Here is a 19,359-nt window from a genome sequence, read left to right as displayed (position 1 = left end):
TACATTTGCCTACATAATGGTCTCATAACGAAAACCTTATCTCTGATCAGAGACATATTGGCTTGTTCTAATTATGATTTCTTAATATCAATATCTACACTTTATCAAGCATTTCAATTAATTTATATAAAGCCAAACACTTTGAATTTATTTTTAAACAAATCTGTCAAAACCATCTCATTACGCAGTAGTTTTTATGGAGGCGTGTGTAATTATACACGCCTGCCATCATGGAATCACTCTGGTTTTCAATGATCACCGGAACACTTTACCTTGGTAATCCTATCGACAGTTTCCGGAACTACGGGAGATAACTTTACACTATGTATTGCAACATGTGTTGTACAGCAGCCTATACTAACTGTCAGAGGTTCTCCGTTTATCACATGTTTCAGTCACATTCATGTTTCAGTCACATTATAGTTTCCCACTTAATTACTTCAGACTTATTTTCAATGTTACAATAATGTATTAATAATTCTCATCGAAAGTGTGTCTCAATATCGGTACTTATACTAGTGAGTACGCTGCAGTAATTGCATATTAACTTGTTTTTAAGTAAAAATAATCCAACTGACAATAAATGTCTTTTCAATAACGGGTATTTAATCGAATATTGCTAGGCCTATCTACAAGCCTAATATTTTATAAAAATGAACTAGAATTCCCCAAAACTGACGAACATATTAACAAGAACAGTCCGTACATTTTACGGCATATATTTGTAATTATAAGTGTGATTTCATGGTATTTAAATATTACAGGCCTAAAAGGATGTGATCTGACAATGATTTAGACAATGTTTTATCAATTTGACCGAATAACAAGAGATCCCAGAGGGATCTTGGCGCCCACCAAAGAATGATCTATGTCTGACAATGGAAAGAGGGATCTTTTCCCTGCTTTTCAAACTTTTTCAAACACACGACATATAAAATTTTAGACAGATCGCTATAGTACTTTCTAAGAAATAGTGGTAACAAACTTCAACAATGAAATCTAAGATGGCGGCCGGTTGGCTATCTTGTTTACCGATCAGTCCCGAAAGGCATTATGCATCAGTCCTAAAAGGTACTATGCACAACTATGGTACAAGGGGAACCTGCACATAAAATTTGAGAGAGATCCCTTCAGTACTTTCTGAGAAATAGCGGTAACAAACTTAAACAATCAAAATCCAAGATGGCCGTCGGTCGGCCATCTTGTTTACCGATCGGTCACAAATAATATGCACAACTAGGGTCCTTGGGGAACCTTCATATGAAATTTGTGAACGATACCTTTAGCACTTTTTGAGAAATAGCGGTAACAATATTTAACTTTAAAAATCCAAGATGGCCGCTTGTTGGCCATCTTGTTGAACGATCGGTCCCAAAATGCAATATGCACAACTAGGGCCCTAGAAGAACCTATATACGAAATTTGAGAAAGACCCCTTCAGTACTTTTTGAGTAATAGCTGTAACAAACTTTAACAATCAAAATCCAAGATGGCCACCTGTCGGCCACCTTGTTCACCGATCGGTCCTAAAATGCAATATGCACAACTAGGGTCCTAGGGGAACCTGTATATGAAATTTGAGAAAGACCCCTTCAGTACTTTTTGAGTAATAGCTGTAACAAACTTTAACTATCAAAATCCAAGATGGCCACCTGTCGGCCATCTTGTTCACCGATCGGTCCTAAAATGCAATATGCACAACTAGGGCCCTAGAAGAACCTATATATGAAGTTTGAAAAAGATCCTTTCAGTACTTTTTGAGTAATAGCGGTAACAAACTTTAACTATCAAAATCCAAGATGGCTGCCTGTCGGCCATCTTGTTGACCGATCGGTCCCAAAATGCAATATGCACAACTAGGGTCCTAGGGGAACCTGTATATGAAATTTGAGAAAGACCCCTTCAGTACTTTTTGAGTAATAGCTGTAACAAACTTTAACAATCAAAATCCAAGATGGCCACCTGTCGGCCATCTTGTTCACCGATCGGTCCTAAAATGCAATATGCACAACTAGGGTCCTAGGGGAACCTGTATATGAAATTTGAGAAAGATCCCTTCAGCACTTTTTGAGAAATTGCGGTAACAAACTTTAACTATCAAAATCCAAGATGGCCGCCTGTCGGCCATCTTGTTGAACCATCGGTCCCAAAATGCAATATGCACAACTAGGGCCCTAGAAGAACCTATATATGAAGTTTGAGAAAGATCCTTTCAGTACTTTTTGAGTAATAGCGGTAACAAACTTTAACTATCAAAATCCAAGATGGCTGCCTGTCGGCCATCTTGTTGACCGATCGGTCCCAAAATGCAATATGCACAACTAGGGCCCTAGGGGAACCTACATATGAAATTTGAGAAAGATCCCTTCAGCACTTTTTGAGAAATAGCGGTAACAAACTTTAACTATCAAAATCCAAGATGGCCGCCTGTCGGCCATCTTGTTGAACGATCGGTCCCAAAATGCAATATGCACAACTAGGGTCCTAGAGGGAACCTGTATATGAAATTTGAGAAACATCCTTTCAGCACTTTTTGAGAAATAGCGGTAACAAACTTTAACTATCAAACTCCTGTCGGCCATCTTGTTGAACGATCGGTCCCAAAATGCAATATGCACAACTAGGTCCCTAGGGAAACCTACATATGAAATTTGAGAAAGATCCCTTCAGTACTTTCTGAGAAATAGTGGTAACAAGTATTGTTAACGGACGGACGGACGGACGGAAGGACGGACGGACGACGGACCACGGACGAAAGGCGATTTGAATAGCCCACCATCTAATGATGGTGGGCTAAAAATCTGACGTTCGAAGAACGGCGAGGTCCCGTACTATCGCCATTACCTGACGCCGTGTTTGTCCTGGAATGACGAGTTTACAGTCGTGAATGTTGATATTTTTGTTAAAAACTTGTCAAAACTTCCATAAACCTTTAATATACTTCATTTAAAATTGATAAGATTCTTTTCGTGCATTTTTCAACGGCAAATAATGTACAAACATCCTACAATAAACACACTACTCGGAACGATTTCTAGAAAGTGAAAGAAGCGGTGAACCGGCAGGGACAAAGCAGAAATCACAGTGTTTTACAGAGCAAATATATTGATGGAGCCACGATACAGATATTAATTAGTTTGTTTATAATATTTCAGGTAATTTGTGCATATATTGTTTTTTAAGTTTTAAGTTATAAAAAATCGGCAATATTTTGAGTATTTCCGACAGAGAAAATCGCCCATTTTTCTGACAAGTATACGTTTTTATTAATTTTTGAAGTCCTCATGTCGAATAATATTTGGAAATGATAGCATCACTGTGTAGTTTAATTCATTCTGAAGCAACAATATTAACAAAACATTTCTCAAAAACAAACATTAAAGTAAATAAATCCAACTTTAAAAAAAGTATTATCAATCCAGACTGAAAACTTCACGAAGTGCCATTGAGATGGTGCATACACTTGACAATTGTTGCAACAATGTTCGTGTTGAACATTGTATACTTTCCTCATGGAAGCATGATGATACAGTCTACTAGTTTGCATGTGGTACAGGGTTATCTGCTTATATTTTCACTTGAGAGTTGATGTAGATACATGGTATGCTTGAATGTCATATGATTAGTTAAAAGCTTATCCGACTTGAGTCACTTGACATGTAAATCAGTGAAGACAATCACTTGTTTATCTGTAGTGGTATTCACTTGATAGTTGATGTAGATACAATGTATGATTGAATGTTATATGAGAAGTTAAAAGTTTTATCTGTCTAAAAGAGTCTCTGGATCTGTAAAACTATGAAGACAATATCTTGTTTATTTGCGGATGTTGTATATTCTATACAAAGGGATATTCCGTTAAGGATGTACACCTCTGAGAAGTTAAAATTTTCTTGTATTAAACTTTTTTTCTCATATAGATTTTTAGAAAAAGGAGTTCATAACATAAAAGAAAATGGAAGAAAAAACAAATGTCCGTGTGCTCGTTTTTGAGTTTTTGTCCCTTAAAGACACTTAGTTGACAAAATATTGGATTTTGCCGCTTTGACCATATAAGATAGAGATTAAAGCCATAATTTCCTAGTAAGGTGTTTGATATGTATGAATGTTTGTAGAATTCATTTTCTAGTAGTCTTCTTTAAAAATATACCAGTTTTGATCAAATAGACTAATATATTTTCTCAGAATAACAACATATGCTACCCCTACCCCTTAATTTTGAGCTACAAAATGCACCATTTGCAGCCATTTTTGCCAAATTTAACCCTTTACAGAAAAAGTTCTGGTATTAAACTTTTGTTATTATTTTGCATATCAATAGGGAAACGGTTTTTCTTTCTAAATCAGGAAGAAAAATTGGGGGTCCGTGTGCTTACTTTTTTGCCCCATTTGAATTTTAGTTATTTTGCAGTATTTTAGAGAAAAAAATAAAAATGCCGAAATTATCATTATGTAAAAATAAAGTCACAAAAGTGTATCGTTTCACATATTAATGCTAAATATTTTAATTACTACGAACCTAGTAACGATTTGCAGCAAAAATTAGCTAAATACAGCTTAAAATGATGGCGCAGTAATGATTTAAGTAAAAACAATTTCAGGAAAAAATGGTAAAACTGTGGCTCTACTTGAAGCGAAAAAAGACACAATTTCAAAATGGCCGCCAAATGGGCCATTTCTTAAAATCCCCGTATAAAAAAAATCTACTAAAAATAGAAATGTAATTTTTTGACAAAATTTGCATCTGGCAACTTGCTACATATACTGATAGATTATATTTGAAAATCTCATAACTTCTTTGATCTATGTTGAAACGAGACTTCAACGGGACTGAAACCTCAGAAGAATACATCCTTAAGATATTAACTAGTACTTTCATTGCAACAATATGTAATATTCCAATCCAGTTTTAACTTCTGTAAATTGAAATCAGGGGTATCAATGCTTATACTGACAATGGGTCAGCCAGTCGTTCTACTCCCAGTATATGCTGAGCTCAGCAGGAGCATAACTACCACATTCATACACTTTGCCCTGATGGTAGAAAGTTCAAACCATGATTGAAACTTAAAACATGTAAAACTCAACACAAACTCTCAAAAGGAATATACATTAATCCTGCATAATTTTTATTCTATATATCATGATTCATTGTTCATATTTATTTCTAATACAATATTTTCAAGATCTTTGGAGCATTTATTTTAACAACCTTATAAGATTTTAACATTTCCATTATTTTACCAATTTGCAAATACTTGATCCACATTATCCTATAATAAACAACAGTGATTCTTGGAAAGCACGGAATTTTCAATCTGTTATTTCAATCAATATTGATTGAAAATAACCTGAATATGTACTATTACCTCTATTTTGATCTAGCTCTGATATTTCAATATATCATTACCCTGTCTAGATTCTGAGCTACGCCTCCTTCAGTACTTTCAGTACTTTGATCTGGATATAAAAATGTATTTTTTTCTGGTTCTCTCTTGACATAATTCCTATGTTGATTTACAGCATCGCTTTTTTTATCCCCCGCCCAACGAAGTTCGCGGGGGATATACAAATGGGTTCCGTCCGTCCGTCTGTCCGTCCGTACGAATGGTTTCCGGAGCATAACTCTAAAACCAGTAGAGATATTTCCACGAAACTTCATACACACATTGGTCTTATGGTCTAGTAGTGCCTTTTGCTATTTTTAGGTTTTCATTTTTTGCATTTTTTCCGTAACCATGGAAACATTGCTGAAAATATCATATTTTTGTACCAGGTTCGTTTCCGGAGCATAACTCTAAAACCAGAAGAGATATTTCCACGAAACTTCATAGACACATTGGTCTTATGGTCTAGTAGTGCCTTTTGCTATTTTAAGGTTTTCACTTTTTGTACTTTTTTTCTGTAACCATGGAAACATTGCTGAAAATGGCAGATTTTTGTGTAAGAATTGTTTCCGGAGCACAACTCTAAACCAGCAGAGATATTTCTATGAAACTTCATTGACACATTGTTCGTATGGTTTAGTAGTGCTTATTGCTATTTTTAGGTTTTCACTTTTTGTGTTTTTTTTCTGTAACCATAGAAGCATTGCTGAAAATATCATATTTTTGTAGCAGGTTAATTTCCGGAGCATAACTCTAAAACCAGCAGAGATATTTCCACGAAACTTCATAGACACATTCTTTTTATGGTCTAGTAGTACCTTTTGCTATTTTTAGGTTTTCAGTTTTTGCACTTTTTCCGTTACCATGGAAACATTGCTGAAAATATCATGGTAAATAGTAAATGTTACTTTGCAAAACTCCACCCATCTTTGTGTATATAGTCTTATATAAATGTCAAGGCTGTATACCTGTTTCAACAATTGCAGCCCCCTCTACTTGAATTATACTCCATCTTTCTTTAGCTCAACTTCCTTTTTCCTGTTTTTTTTCCATACACATAAGTCTCCACAATCAAACTTACTTAAGCTTTGATATCCCCATTGGCGGGGGATCTGAATGACTATGTCCTTGTTTACATTCAAATGGAGATAATAAAGAAACCAAAAAGATAAGGACATGTGGACTAGCGACTAGGTCAGTTTGGTTCAGTTATTGTAATTTGTGTAGCAAGATAAAAATCTGTATCGAATATCTTATTTAGAGTTATTGGTGAGCGTGCCTTTATACATGTATATCGATTTTATTGTTATGTGATACAACTGTTACGATAGTATGCACCGAAAAAATTAAAAGTCGGGACTTCGATCTCAGACCCTCGACATACCGACCCTTTTTTGCCAATGTAACCCTACACGGACATATTATTTTTTGGCCTAGTTAAAATATCTGCTTACAATTTTGTTTGCACTGTAAACAAGTAGCCAAGCATGACGGGTTCAACTTGTGGCATCACATTTAAATAGCTTACAACATCATTTGGGCCCAGAGATACCACATTCATCACATTGATAACCAGGACACCACAACTGTGGAAGGCCGAAGACACAGCGAAGACAGGCCCTAACACAGCAAAGAACATTAAGCGACCCCATCTATATATAAGTACCCCTCCCTCGTTTTTGAATTAGCTTCTATTTCACCAACTATGTTTGACAAATTAAATGCAGAACAAAAATATAACAACCAATGATCTATTTATCTCTAATATATATATATTACAAGTAGATTTTTGGCTTACTTAGTATGTATGCAAAATTTTTGTGAAATTTCGTGTAGTGTAAAGTTGGTCCTTGGTCCCCCCCCCCCCCCCATCTCCTTTTTTTTTTTTTTTTTTTTTTTATTTAAAAAAAAAGTTTTAGCACCCTGGACTTCTATTTGCTCAAATAAGGTATATATTGTATTTGTATCGTATAATTAATTACAATTTTGGTATTCACTTACATCAGTAATGGACAGTCAAAAAATCAAGGAAATATCTTAGGAACAAAATTTCTATTGGACTGTGCATTTTATATGAGGAAAACAGTTTGGATGATGTTTCAGTAGTATCAGTTAAGCTATAGGGTTACTATGAAGGAAATGTTAGTGTTGTAAAACAACTGAAGTTATATATAACTCATTGAACATTCAGTATAAATTATTAACTTATAAACATATAGTTTGCACAAACTTTCACAACAAATATACACACGACTTTGCACCCTCAATAATCAAATAGCATATATACAAAGTCAAGCCTGTCATATAAAGACCAGCCAAGGAAAAAGTGAACTTTGACCTCTATAGGCAGGTGGTCTTTATTCACTAGAACAAATTGATTTATACAAGCCCATTTGGGACCCTAAGACAGGTGGTCTTTATACAGAGGTAGTCACTAAGACAGGTTTACTATTTAGTTATCTCCCCTTAACACTATTACATGTATTTCGGCAGAAAAAAACCCAACAAACTTTCCTGAAAGTTCTCTATACAAACTGTACTATCTCTACTTTATACTGTCAAGAAATACATATATGTACACTGTTGTATAGTATTTCTACATTGCGTTGTCAGTGCAATCAAAAATTAATAAAATCTGTTGTATATTTTTCGGGTTACCTCTGTGACGGTTATGGTGGAGTAGACATCAATTATAACATTTATGTATATAATTAGTCCCTACAACCAACGGATTACACTTGTACTGGTTCAGGTATAACTTTATATATATACACACCTACGATCTCTATCAGATAATGAAAAAACCCTCTTATTTTTGTTGACATTTTGAAAATCATCTTGTGACATCAATTTAAAATTCATATTTTACAGGTGTTTTCAGATGTTGAAAACACTGATAACATGGATTTAACAGAGTGTGAATTTTATATACCCGGATATTGTGTGTAGCCTGGCCGACATGCTGAGATATTGTGTGTGTATCCAGCTACTGGGTAATATTGTAACACAGTGTAATGTGTTACCGTTTATAAATAAATAAACAGTTCAGAGTGATGACAAACTCAAATGGCTACACACTCTGTATAGTATTGTGTCTGTATAATTGTCTTGTAAAAAAAAAACAATATATGGTACACAAGTCTGTCTCTTACAAATAAAGCGAACTTTACCTTCAGACACAGACCTTCATATGGACAGATCTTCTTCCTTCCTGATCCCAATCAAACAGGTTAGCTATATTAACAGCCATGGTCATTTGAGGATGTGCCAAGTTTGTTGGTGGAGACTGGAAAAAGCCAGAGTACCTGGAGAAAACCACCAACAAACGTGTATCATCACTACCTGGCAGCTGTCTCACATGCCATTCAAACTTGTGACCCTGAGGTGGAGGGTACAACAAAAGGTTATAGGTTTAATTTAGTTAGATTGGCTTAAGTCCTATATTAACAGCCAAGGTCATTTAAGGACGTGCCAGGTTTGTTGGTCACCAGGAGACTGGAAAAAGCCGGAGAAATTGAAGAAAAACCACCAACTGACGTGTATCAGTACTACCTGGCAACTGTCCCACATGCCATTCAAACTTGCAACCCTGAGGTGGAGGGATTGAAGTAAGATGTGGGGAAACCAAGCTTAACCACTCGGTCACTGCGGCTTTGTAATAAAACCGTTCCAGAGCCGTTACCAAATTACAGTACCAATCAGTAACATGTGATATATAATGGTGTTTCAGTCCATTACCAACAACTATGGTGAAATCTAGTGTTACAGATGACTAAACGAAAAGTACCATAAAGGAAGCAGCCAAATTGGTCCTTTAACATTTTTCCAACATCAAATGGAATGAAACAGCTAACAAATAAGAAAATGTGTAGTTTGAAATGGATTTGTGAAGATAGTTGGTATCAATATGCTCAATATTAGAATTTCACTTAATGTTTGAAGTTTGCAAACATCTTTAATTTCGTATCTTCAAAACAAGAGGTCCATTTGGCCTGAATCACTGCCAATGAAAAAATGTGTATGACCTTGTAAGGGAATCAAGTCTGCACATTGACATACCAGTGTAGGTATATAGCAAACTTAAATTGGTAGGTCTTTATTTAAAGGAACAATATCAAGTCTTTGTGCTTTAATGTTAATAAGAAGGCTTCAATAAAAGTCTGTTTTACTTCAATGACTTAAAAATGGTACCTTTGGTCCCACAAATGAAGCAAAATTGTCTAAATTTGAGCCTGTTGACCCCTGTGACCTTGAAAGAAGCTAAAGGTCATTCATTTGAACAGAATTTGTAGCTTTTAAGTCTTCTCAAGTTCTTATTAGTCAAATATCTGCAGGTGATCATAATGAAGATGTTTGAGTGAATCAAAAGTTTATGCACAACTTGTTATACTATATGTCTATAATAAATTATTTGTTTTATTTTCAATAAAAAATGAAAACTAATCAAAGTAGAATTACAAATGTGTAAAAATCTAAAATCATCATTATATCCTATATAAATGGGGCAAAGTATAATTTCAAATGTGTAAAAATAAAAAATCATCATTATATGCTGTATAAATGGTGCATTTTACACCAAATAATGTTACACAAAACATGTGCAGGAGTCGAACTGCCCTATCTAATGCAGACCTAAACAACTGATAAAAAGGTAGGTAGTGTTTTCTATACATGTAGGGTCGAGTTTAGACTGTGTACCTGATACATGTACACCTTGGTAATCTAATACCATGTAAGAAACTGAGAAGACATAAGGTTTATACATGTTGGAGCGTGATAACAAACCCGTATTTAAAACACTTCACTCACTAACTGCTATCAATGACTATATAAACACAGGACACTCCAGTCTCTATTGAAATGTTCTGTACTTGTAGTAAATGTTCAATACACCAGTTTTTATCTTCATGGTTTTTTTCTTGAACAGATATCAAACTTTGAAACTGACTTTTTATATGTAAACTTTTGATAACTCTATCTGCAGGTCGGTTTTGCAACTGATCAAATCAAGAAAATTTTCAAATTCTGAATGATTTATTAACTGTAAATAAAAATACAGATTAAATGTAATGATAATAATATGATCAAATTTTTAACCTTTCAATTATAATTTTAAATTTTACTTTTTGTTGAACATGCAGCTTTAAAAAAACATTCAAACTTTTGATAACACTACTATCTGCATAGGTTTTACACTTGATTCAAATTAAGAAAATACAGATGAATCTATTAAACTTTAAGGACATTTTCAAGCTAATTCATTCTCTTGATTTATTTACCAATTCAATGTTTCAAATATGATTATTTCTCTCATATCAGGCTATGTTATATAGAGTTTGCCCATGTAAGATAGCTATGTAAGATAAATCTATCTTACATGGCATTTCACGCGCGCGAATTAATTTGTGTTACATGGAGACAACTGTTGAAATATGCCATCTAGGCCTACCTATGCTGTTAGGCCTACGTAAATGCTGTTAACATATATAATATTTTGATCATGCGTGCATCGTATCCTATTAGAATATGACGTACATGTATATCTACTAGGCGTAATCATTAATGAATATGTTGCGTGCCCCTGTGTCACGTCATCCGGTTAGGCCTAAGTCCAAAAATGACCGACTATCATGTCCCGTACTGTAGCATGCATGTTTCTGTTAACTTACTGACAACACACACAATCGCTAAATGATTATAGAACTCTGAATGATAGACACAAATTTATGATTTCAAACATGCTGTCGAACATGAAAACCACATATTATAGTTAACGTACGATAGCCTACCATCTGAGCGAGAACAGTCCTCCGCTTCGCTTCTAAACAAGAATCACGTTTAAATACGTACAATCCTGTATCACAACAAAGGTCGGACACTCGTATCGAAATCATGTTCGCTGGATCCCATATGAACAACTGTGAAAAATGTTGATACAACAAAACAAGCTCCAAAATCAAAACATCGTCTGATCATGGTGATCGAGAGCGACTCGGAGTAGCCTTGACCGCCAATATATGAATGGAATTCCGACGAAAGTCGTGACGTCACGTATGACGCAGTGCTTTGACTGAAGTGACAAAACAGTGAAAATTACCGCTACGTTTCTTCAAAATGACAACAATGTTGTAGTTAGAACTGAAATACATGTGCCACACAAAATCAATCTTTTCTCTTTGATTGTTTTTTGTTTTGTACATTGGCGCTATATATTTCGCGGATGTACGCAAACGTGTACCATGTGATCGGGTATAGGAAAAAAGTCGGTCAGGCCACGAAATATTTTTCAGAGAATTATACATTCACCCAGATAAGATACAACAAAAGGATCTTATTTTGTCCGCAAACTTTCAGTTTGCCAAAAACGGGTATGCTTTTTAAGGATATCTTATTGTTTTAGCATAAAATTATGTAATAAAAAAATCGGAAAAAATGAAATAAAATGAAGGACTGGCAGGTATTTTAACGGAAATTTGGTAATGATATGAGAGAAAAAGACTCTTTCATATGTACACATGGAGGATAGGGGATATTCCACCCTCGGGGTCAGAAAATGTGGTAAAACCCTCGGCAAGCCTCGGGTTTTACCACATTTTGACTGACCCCTCGGGTGGAATATCCCTATCCTCCATGTGTACATATGAAAGAGTCTTATAATCCCTACAACACTTAAGGATATATACTGGTAATACGTTCAATATTTTCAGTATGTATATATGTATGTATATATTGCTCTATCTGACAAACTGGGATTTCTGAGGCTAATATTTTGTTTTCTGACCTTTAAAAATTTCACACTCCAGTGGTGCTTACTTGAATAAATATGGTAAATAATAATATAAAGATCAATACATCTAAAGTTTTTATTTTATTAACCGATAAATCACTCTGTCCTAGATATGTAACACATAAGTTTGCTGCACTTGTCGAACAGAAATCAGTAGCCAGTGTTGTTTTTAATCTTAGACATATTGGTTATATAAAACTGATAACAGCTATAAGTAAACATGTTAAAGGGTGAAGGTCAGAGTCTACCATCTATCTCCAAATCAATGAAGCTATAAACTTGTCAAGCACATTATGCACACATTGCACATTTCAAAATTTGTATTGATCTTGAAATTATACGATTGAATATTTTGGTGGCATAAGCGAATGGGTGCATGACAGCATTTGATTTTCTCTCGAAAGAACATTTACAAGACATGCAGGTCTATATGCATAGATTAAACATGGGTGAATAGTCCCACATACCAATCAAATGCACACTTCTCAAGAACCAATGTATATATTAACAAGAGATCCCAGAGGGATCTTGGCGCCCATCAAAGAATGATCTACGTCTGACAATGGAAAGACGAATCTTTTCTAGGTTTTCAATTTTTACTACATATTACTACATATGAAATTTGAGAAAGATCTTTTCAGTACTTTCTGAGATATTTAATATTAACAAACTTCAATTGTCAAAATTGTTAACTTCAATTATCAAAATCCATGAATGACTACCTGTCAGCCATGTTGATGACCAATTGGTTCAAAAATGCAATATGCACAACTGATGTCCTAGTGGAACCTACACATGAAACTTGAGACAGATCACTTCAGTACTTTCTGAGAAATAACGGTAACAAACTTCCATTATCAAAATCCAAGATGGTGACCTGTCAGCCATCTTGATGACCGATCAGTCCAAAAATATAATATGCACAACTAAGGCCCTAAGGGAACCTACATATTCAATTTGGGATGGGTTGCTTCAGCCCTTTCTGAGAAATAGCTGTAACAAACTTCAACTATCAAAATCCAATATGGTGGCCTGTCGGCCATCTTGTCGACCAATCAGTCCAAAAATATAATATGCAAAACAAGCCTGGGCCCTAGGGGAACCTATATATCTAATTTGAGACAGTAGCACAAAATAAGCCATCAATCAAGTTGAAAAAGAAATCTAATAAAGAAAACATTATGATTCTCGTATTTCAGTCTGCATTTAATTCTAGGTAATGATTTTTTTGGTTTGATTAGTTTAACGTCCTATTAACAGCCAGGGTCATTTAAGGATGTGCCAGGTTTGTTGGTGGAGGAAAGCCGGAGTACCCGGAGAAAAACCACCGACCAGCGGTCAGTACCTGGCAACTGCCCCACATGGGATTCGAACTCGCGACCCAGAGGTGGAGGGCATGTGGTGATATGCCGGTACATCATAACCACTCGGCCACCGCGGCCCCTTCGAGGTAATGAAAATGAGGCCTCAAGAAGAGAGATGGGTATACAACCTATAGGGATGAGGGTACTTATTAGGTCAAATACAGTATTTAAAACATAATTGTATAGGATTTTATTTAAATATTTATAGTGGATATAAAACTGATATATAATCCAATTTTGAGGCTCCAGAAAAGTAATTTATAAGCTGTCACATAATGTTCTTAATTAATTTAATTTAATAAATCTTCAATTTTGGCGGAAATAAAGATAATAATACATATCAAATCATCTTTGTGTATTTCAAGAAATCAAGAAAATAAATCGCCATAAAAAAAATCAACTTCAAGTACAATAAAGCCTTATATTTAATTCTAACTTTAAATCGCGAAGATTGAATCAACATGAAAATGTCACTGGGCATGGAAACGCCATTAGTCACAACTAAATAAAGTTTGAAGTATTCTGTATTATAATTCTGTACAATAAATAAAGTTTGAAGTATTCTGTATTATAATTCTGTATTATAAAAGTTTCACTTCCTAAATGTGATCAACAACTGTGAAAGATACTGTTCTGTTTAAGTTTAACATGTAACACCTGTTGTAAGGTATTATATAACAATGATCACCAGAGTTTTAATCTACAGCAAGATCCTACATGTATGGTGTCAGTTAATCCACTAAGAAGGCCAATCCTGTAATATTATTACATGTCTATGGTGCTAATTACCACCTCACACTTTAAACCATCAGTCTAAACCACGTAGTCAGCCTTGTGTGAGATTTACTTTACAAAATATATTATCTATAACTTAAAAATATATATAAAATTTTGTTCCAAATGTAGTTTATGATTATTGGCAACAATGGATTAATGGTTGGGTACCATGTAGCTCATTTCGATAAATAAAGAAAAAAACCTCAGATTACTAAATGTGTCATCTGCAAAATTAGAGTTAAAATTTGCTTTAAAATAGAGTCTATGAATAAGACAAAGACGGATTAGCAATAGTTATAGTGAAAAAAGAAAATTTGATGACTAAATGTTTCAACTGTAAACTGACTAACATCTAATTTCACATGCTTGTTTAATTCAATCTTAAATCAAACATAGTGTCCTGTTTATAGGAACAATCAAAATTTCATGAATTTCAAGGGTTACACAGTGGGGTAATATCTTAAGGGTTACACTGCGGGGTAATATCTTAAGGGTTACACAGTGGGGTAATATTTTTAAGGGTTACACTGTGGGGTAATATTTTAAGGGTTACACTGTGGGGTAATATTTTAAGGGTTACACAGTGTGGTAATATTTTAAGGGTTACACAGTGGGGTAATATTTTAAGGGTTACACAGTGTGGTAATATTTTAAGGGTTACACAGTGGGGTAATATTTTAAGGGTTACACAGTGTGGTAATATTTTAAGGGTTACACAGTGGGGTAATATTTTAAGGGTTACACAGTGGGGTAACATTTTAAGGTTACACAGTGTGGTAATATTTTAAGGGTTACACAGTGTGGTAATATTTTAAGGGTTACACAGTGTGGTAATATTTTAAGGGTTACACAGTGTGGTAATATTTAAGGTTACACATGGGAAGGTTACACAGTGGGGTAATATCTTAAGGGTTACACAGTGGGGTAATATTTAAGGGTTACACAGTGGGGTAATATTTTAAGGGTTACACAGTGTGGTAATATTTTAAGGGTTACACAGTGGGTAATATTTTAAGGGTTACACATGTGGGTAATATTTTAAGGTTACACGTGGTATATTTAAGGTTACACGTGGGGTATATTTTAAGGGTTACACTGTGGTAAATTTTAAGGGTTACACAGTGTGGTAATATTTAAGGTACATGGGTTTAGGTTACACAGTGGGGTAATATTTTAAGGGTTACACAGTGTGGTAATATTTTAAGGGTTACACCGTGTGGTAATATTTTAAGGGCTACACATGTACAGTGGGGTAACATTTTAAGGGTTACACAGTGGGGTAAAATTATAAGGGTTACACAGTGGGGTAACATTTGAAGGGTTACACAGTGTGGTAATATTTTAAGAGTTACAAAGTGGGGTAACATTTTAAGGGTTACACAGTGTGGTAAAATTTTAAGAGTTACACAGTGGGGTAACATTTTAAGGGTTACACAGTGTGGTAACATTTTAAGGGTTACACAGTGTGGTAATATTTTAAGGGTTACACAGTGTGGTGATATTTTTATAAGTGATGGGTTTAAATCCATCAAACATTAAGGACAGCTACCACACTTCCTCTCCTTTCATAAAATGTAAATATAGGGTATTTAAAAACTGATATGTATAAATGATAGATATGAAAATGCATGTGTGGTTTATACAGCTATCAGAACAGCAAATCAAAAGGGCTTAAACAAGCTTTACCTTATAACATGTACGATAATTATAGAACTGAATAACTTTTCAGTTTTGCACAGAAATCAACATTTACATGTACCGATAGTATCTGTATGCTAAATGCAAGACCAATTTTATGAAATAACTATTAACCATAAAACTAGTTGTTGATACAGATCATGAAAATCTATTATGAGGGTCTAATTTAGTTTTTTACTTCTGGCATAAATGTTAAGAAATACATTACCTAATTTGACACTAGTTTTCAGTTTTGTCTATACATGTTGACATGGAACTGTGAAGGCTGAGTGGTTAAGATATCTTGAAATATAACCACATTGTACAACCCTCCACCTCTTGGTCATGAGTTCAAATCCTATGTTGGGCAGTTGCCCAGAGGTACTGACTCTGCTGGTCAGTGGTTTTTCTCTGAGTACTCCAGCTTTCATCCAGCTCTCAAACCTGGCATATCCTTAAATGACCCTAGCTGTTCATAGGACATTAAATCAATGAAACCACACCAAACCAAGTTCTATCTATATTTTACCTCCTTTTCCATTATGTGTCTGTTATACTAATATAGTGCTTGGCATGCAATCATTACCATGAAAGTGCTGTAACTGATCAGCCCTGCATTCCTAACCTGGAATCATATCATTAATCAGCTTATCATTATTTACCTATTATCACCAACAATGTAAACATTTACTAACTGTATCAGTGCATGTGCATTCCTTTGTACATACAGGTAGTGATGGACTCAGGTATGCTCACTCCTTGTGCATCATGTGTATATCCTTCAGTGTGGAGAGTTCAGCAGATATAAACTTAGTGCATCAAGACAAATATATTTAATTTAAAGTTCAAGATATTTCAGGATATCAAGGTAGAAGATCTAAAAAATGTCAAATAGATAATTAAGGTTTAATGCAATAAGTCAACGTAATTGTCCATATCAATTACACTCTATTGACCTTGCTATTAATTAGCCCATATTGAAAACTCACACCATATCAGGTCACTGGAACAAAATAACCGAGATTATGTAATTAAATGTAATTTTATTCTTTACACTTGTGTATAATTGTTCGGAGACATCTGATGCATTGACTTATTTAATACCACCAGGATTTAATGCTTATTAAGGAAAACAATTGTATTAAACTTGTCTAAACAGGTCCTTGTCTAATATGGATCCCTGTGTAATCCAGGACATCTTCCTTCTTAATTTATATTAAATACTAATTAGAAACCTGTGTAAACTGGCTACACTAGCTAAATACACTGACACTGTTGATGTTCCGTTTTAAGTTACCATTGTAAGATGGAATATATCTGGTGATCATGGAATGCGTGAGCTTAATTAGAGACAATTCTTCTTTATCAGAAATTGGCTAAAGCTTATCTAATATTAGGTATTCATGCTTATTTCCAGGTATAGTAATTATATATATGATATGGGTTACAACATATCATTATATTGTCAGCATCACTAGCTAAATGCAGAAAATCATCATTATACACAATAAGTGGTAAAATTAAATTTGAGAAAATTGAGAGAATCCTTATTTGAACCAAATTAAGACATATGATATCATTACACAAGGCGAGCCACCATTAAAAAATAAATTGTATTTATTCCTATTCTACATTCATATTGATATTAATTATTTACATTCAATATACATGTACATTTTGTAAGTGAATATTAATTAATGGGGTCTCAATTAAAGGATGGGATGCTTAATTATCAGGAGAAGATGCTTATTTGATTCAATACAGTATTACATGTTCTTGATTTTCAACTGTTTTTCAAGTTAAAAAATAATGTTAATTAAGGAAAAGACATATGTTGGACCATACATGCATAAAGAAAGATAAAAAGAATCCATTATATTTTATACCAAAGCACACACGTGATAATAATTAATTAATTAAGATAAGAAAACTACATTAAAATTCCATTTCCATTTATTTATTATGATAAAGGGAACACCTCGCATATGTTAACATTGTAACATCACATCGGTATATGGTTTCCAGGAAAGCAATCAACGTAACTTGTAATTGTATACAGCTCCTAGGCTGTATTACACGGTCACAGTTACAGCTTAGACACCGCCCCCTAATGGCTGTCATCCATCTCGGATAGATACAGCAACCAGATTGACAAATCACACATTATTTACAGCTATTTCTATGATCTCTGGTCAAAATCATGTAATTTCAAAATAGATGTATCTTCATCTGACACATATCTCTGTATCGTGATCTACTGCTCACATACTCCGATATTACGCCATCTTTCACGTAACATCGCGTAACCGACGTTTTTTATCACTGTAAAATTTACTCACCCTTTTTTCCATTTTTCTTTTTGAATTCAAAAGGGAATCCATTGTTTTTGTGCGTACCATTTCTACAGCGCCATTATTCGCACTGTCACGCTATATTTTGTCTGTAAATATCTCCCTGAACAAATACATGTATCGCACCGGCTCGAGTGACAGCCAGTGTCAATCTCAACTTTGACCTTTCTTATTTTGATTAGACTTGGGCCGCTTATATCAACAATAAATAAATAAATAAAATGTTCTACAAATCAGCTGAACCCAAAATTTAAAGGATGTAACAGTATATTTATACACGTGATATGAAATGCAGTAAAGAGTTACATAGACATGAATATCGCACGAAAATGTGTTTATTAATGCGTAATGATATAAGAGGCCCTAGCTAGCAGACGAAATGCAAGTTGCGCGCTGGACAGGTGAGTGCCCACGCACAGTAGTCGCGTAACTAAGGAAAATTGGATATCTTAAAGATAGACATTAGATCTTTAAATCAATATACAGTAAAAACTTTATAATACTGACACGTACTCAATTTAATACAACTGTAGCGATTATTTTACCCAAATGTTTTGTAAGCTTATTGTGAAATTACAATCAAATAGCCACAACAATATGGAGAGTATTTTTTAATACATTTTATGCAAAAAATTTGCGGGAAAAAATCGTGTGTAATTAGTCACATTTCTACAAATATTTGCAGAAAAAAATCGCATGTAATTTTGACTAACAGGTGAGATCTACATGTACTAAAACACTACAGTACTATCGGAGTTACTCCCCTTCTACCATTGATGTAGTGGGAAGTCGGAAACCTTTAAGCGGTGAAACCGACTTATTACGATCTTTTATTTTTTTATTTTGACCCACACTCAATTTAATACACCATAAAAATATTGAGCGTATTTTTTAACACATTTATACAAAAATTTGCAGAAAAAAATCGCATGTTACAATTAACGATATATCTTATTTATTTGATTTTAATACTGTAACGAATGTTCATTTGTGATCAGCTAACTGACGATCAGCTG

General features: G+C 34.3%; 1 protein-coding gene across 2 annotated transcripts in view; it reads right to left on the bottom strand.

Moving 5' to 3' along the window:
• The window catches only part of LOC138310265 (uncharacterized), a 143,503-nt gene extending 125,008 nt beyond the window's left edge, over positions 1-18,495 (bottom strand). For both annotated transcript variants that reach the window (XM_069251397.1, XM_069251399.1), the window contains exon 1: positions 18,332-18,495. In XM_069251397.1, coding sequence (XP_069107498.1) covers positions 18,332-18,391 — 60 coding nt within the window. In that variant the 5' untranslated portion in view covers positions 18,392-18,495. The remainder of the gene's footprint in view (positions 1-18,331) is intronic.
• Between the last annotated feature and the right edge of the window lie 864 nt (positions 18,496-19,359).

Source organism: Argopecten irradians, chromosome 16 (genome assembly GCF_041381155.1).
Source record: "Argopecten irradians isolate NY chromosome 16, Ai_NY, whole genome shotgun sequence".
Taxonomy (NCBI): domain Eukaryota; kingdom Metazoa; phylum Mollusca; class Bivalvia; order Pectinida; family Pectinidae; genus Argopecten; species Argopecten irradians.
The sequence above is the reverse complement of the archived record's forward strand: the minus strand, read 5'-3'. Positions and strand labels throughout refer to the sequence as shown.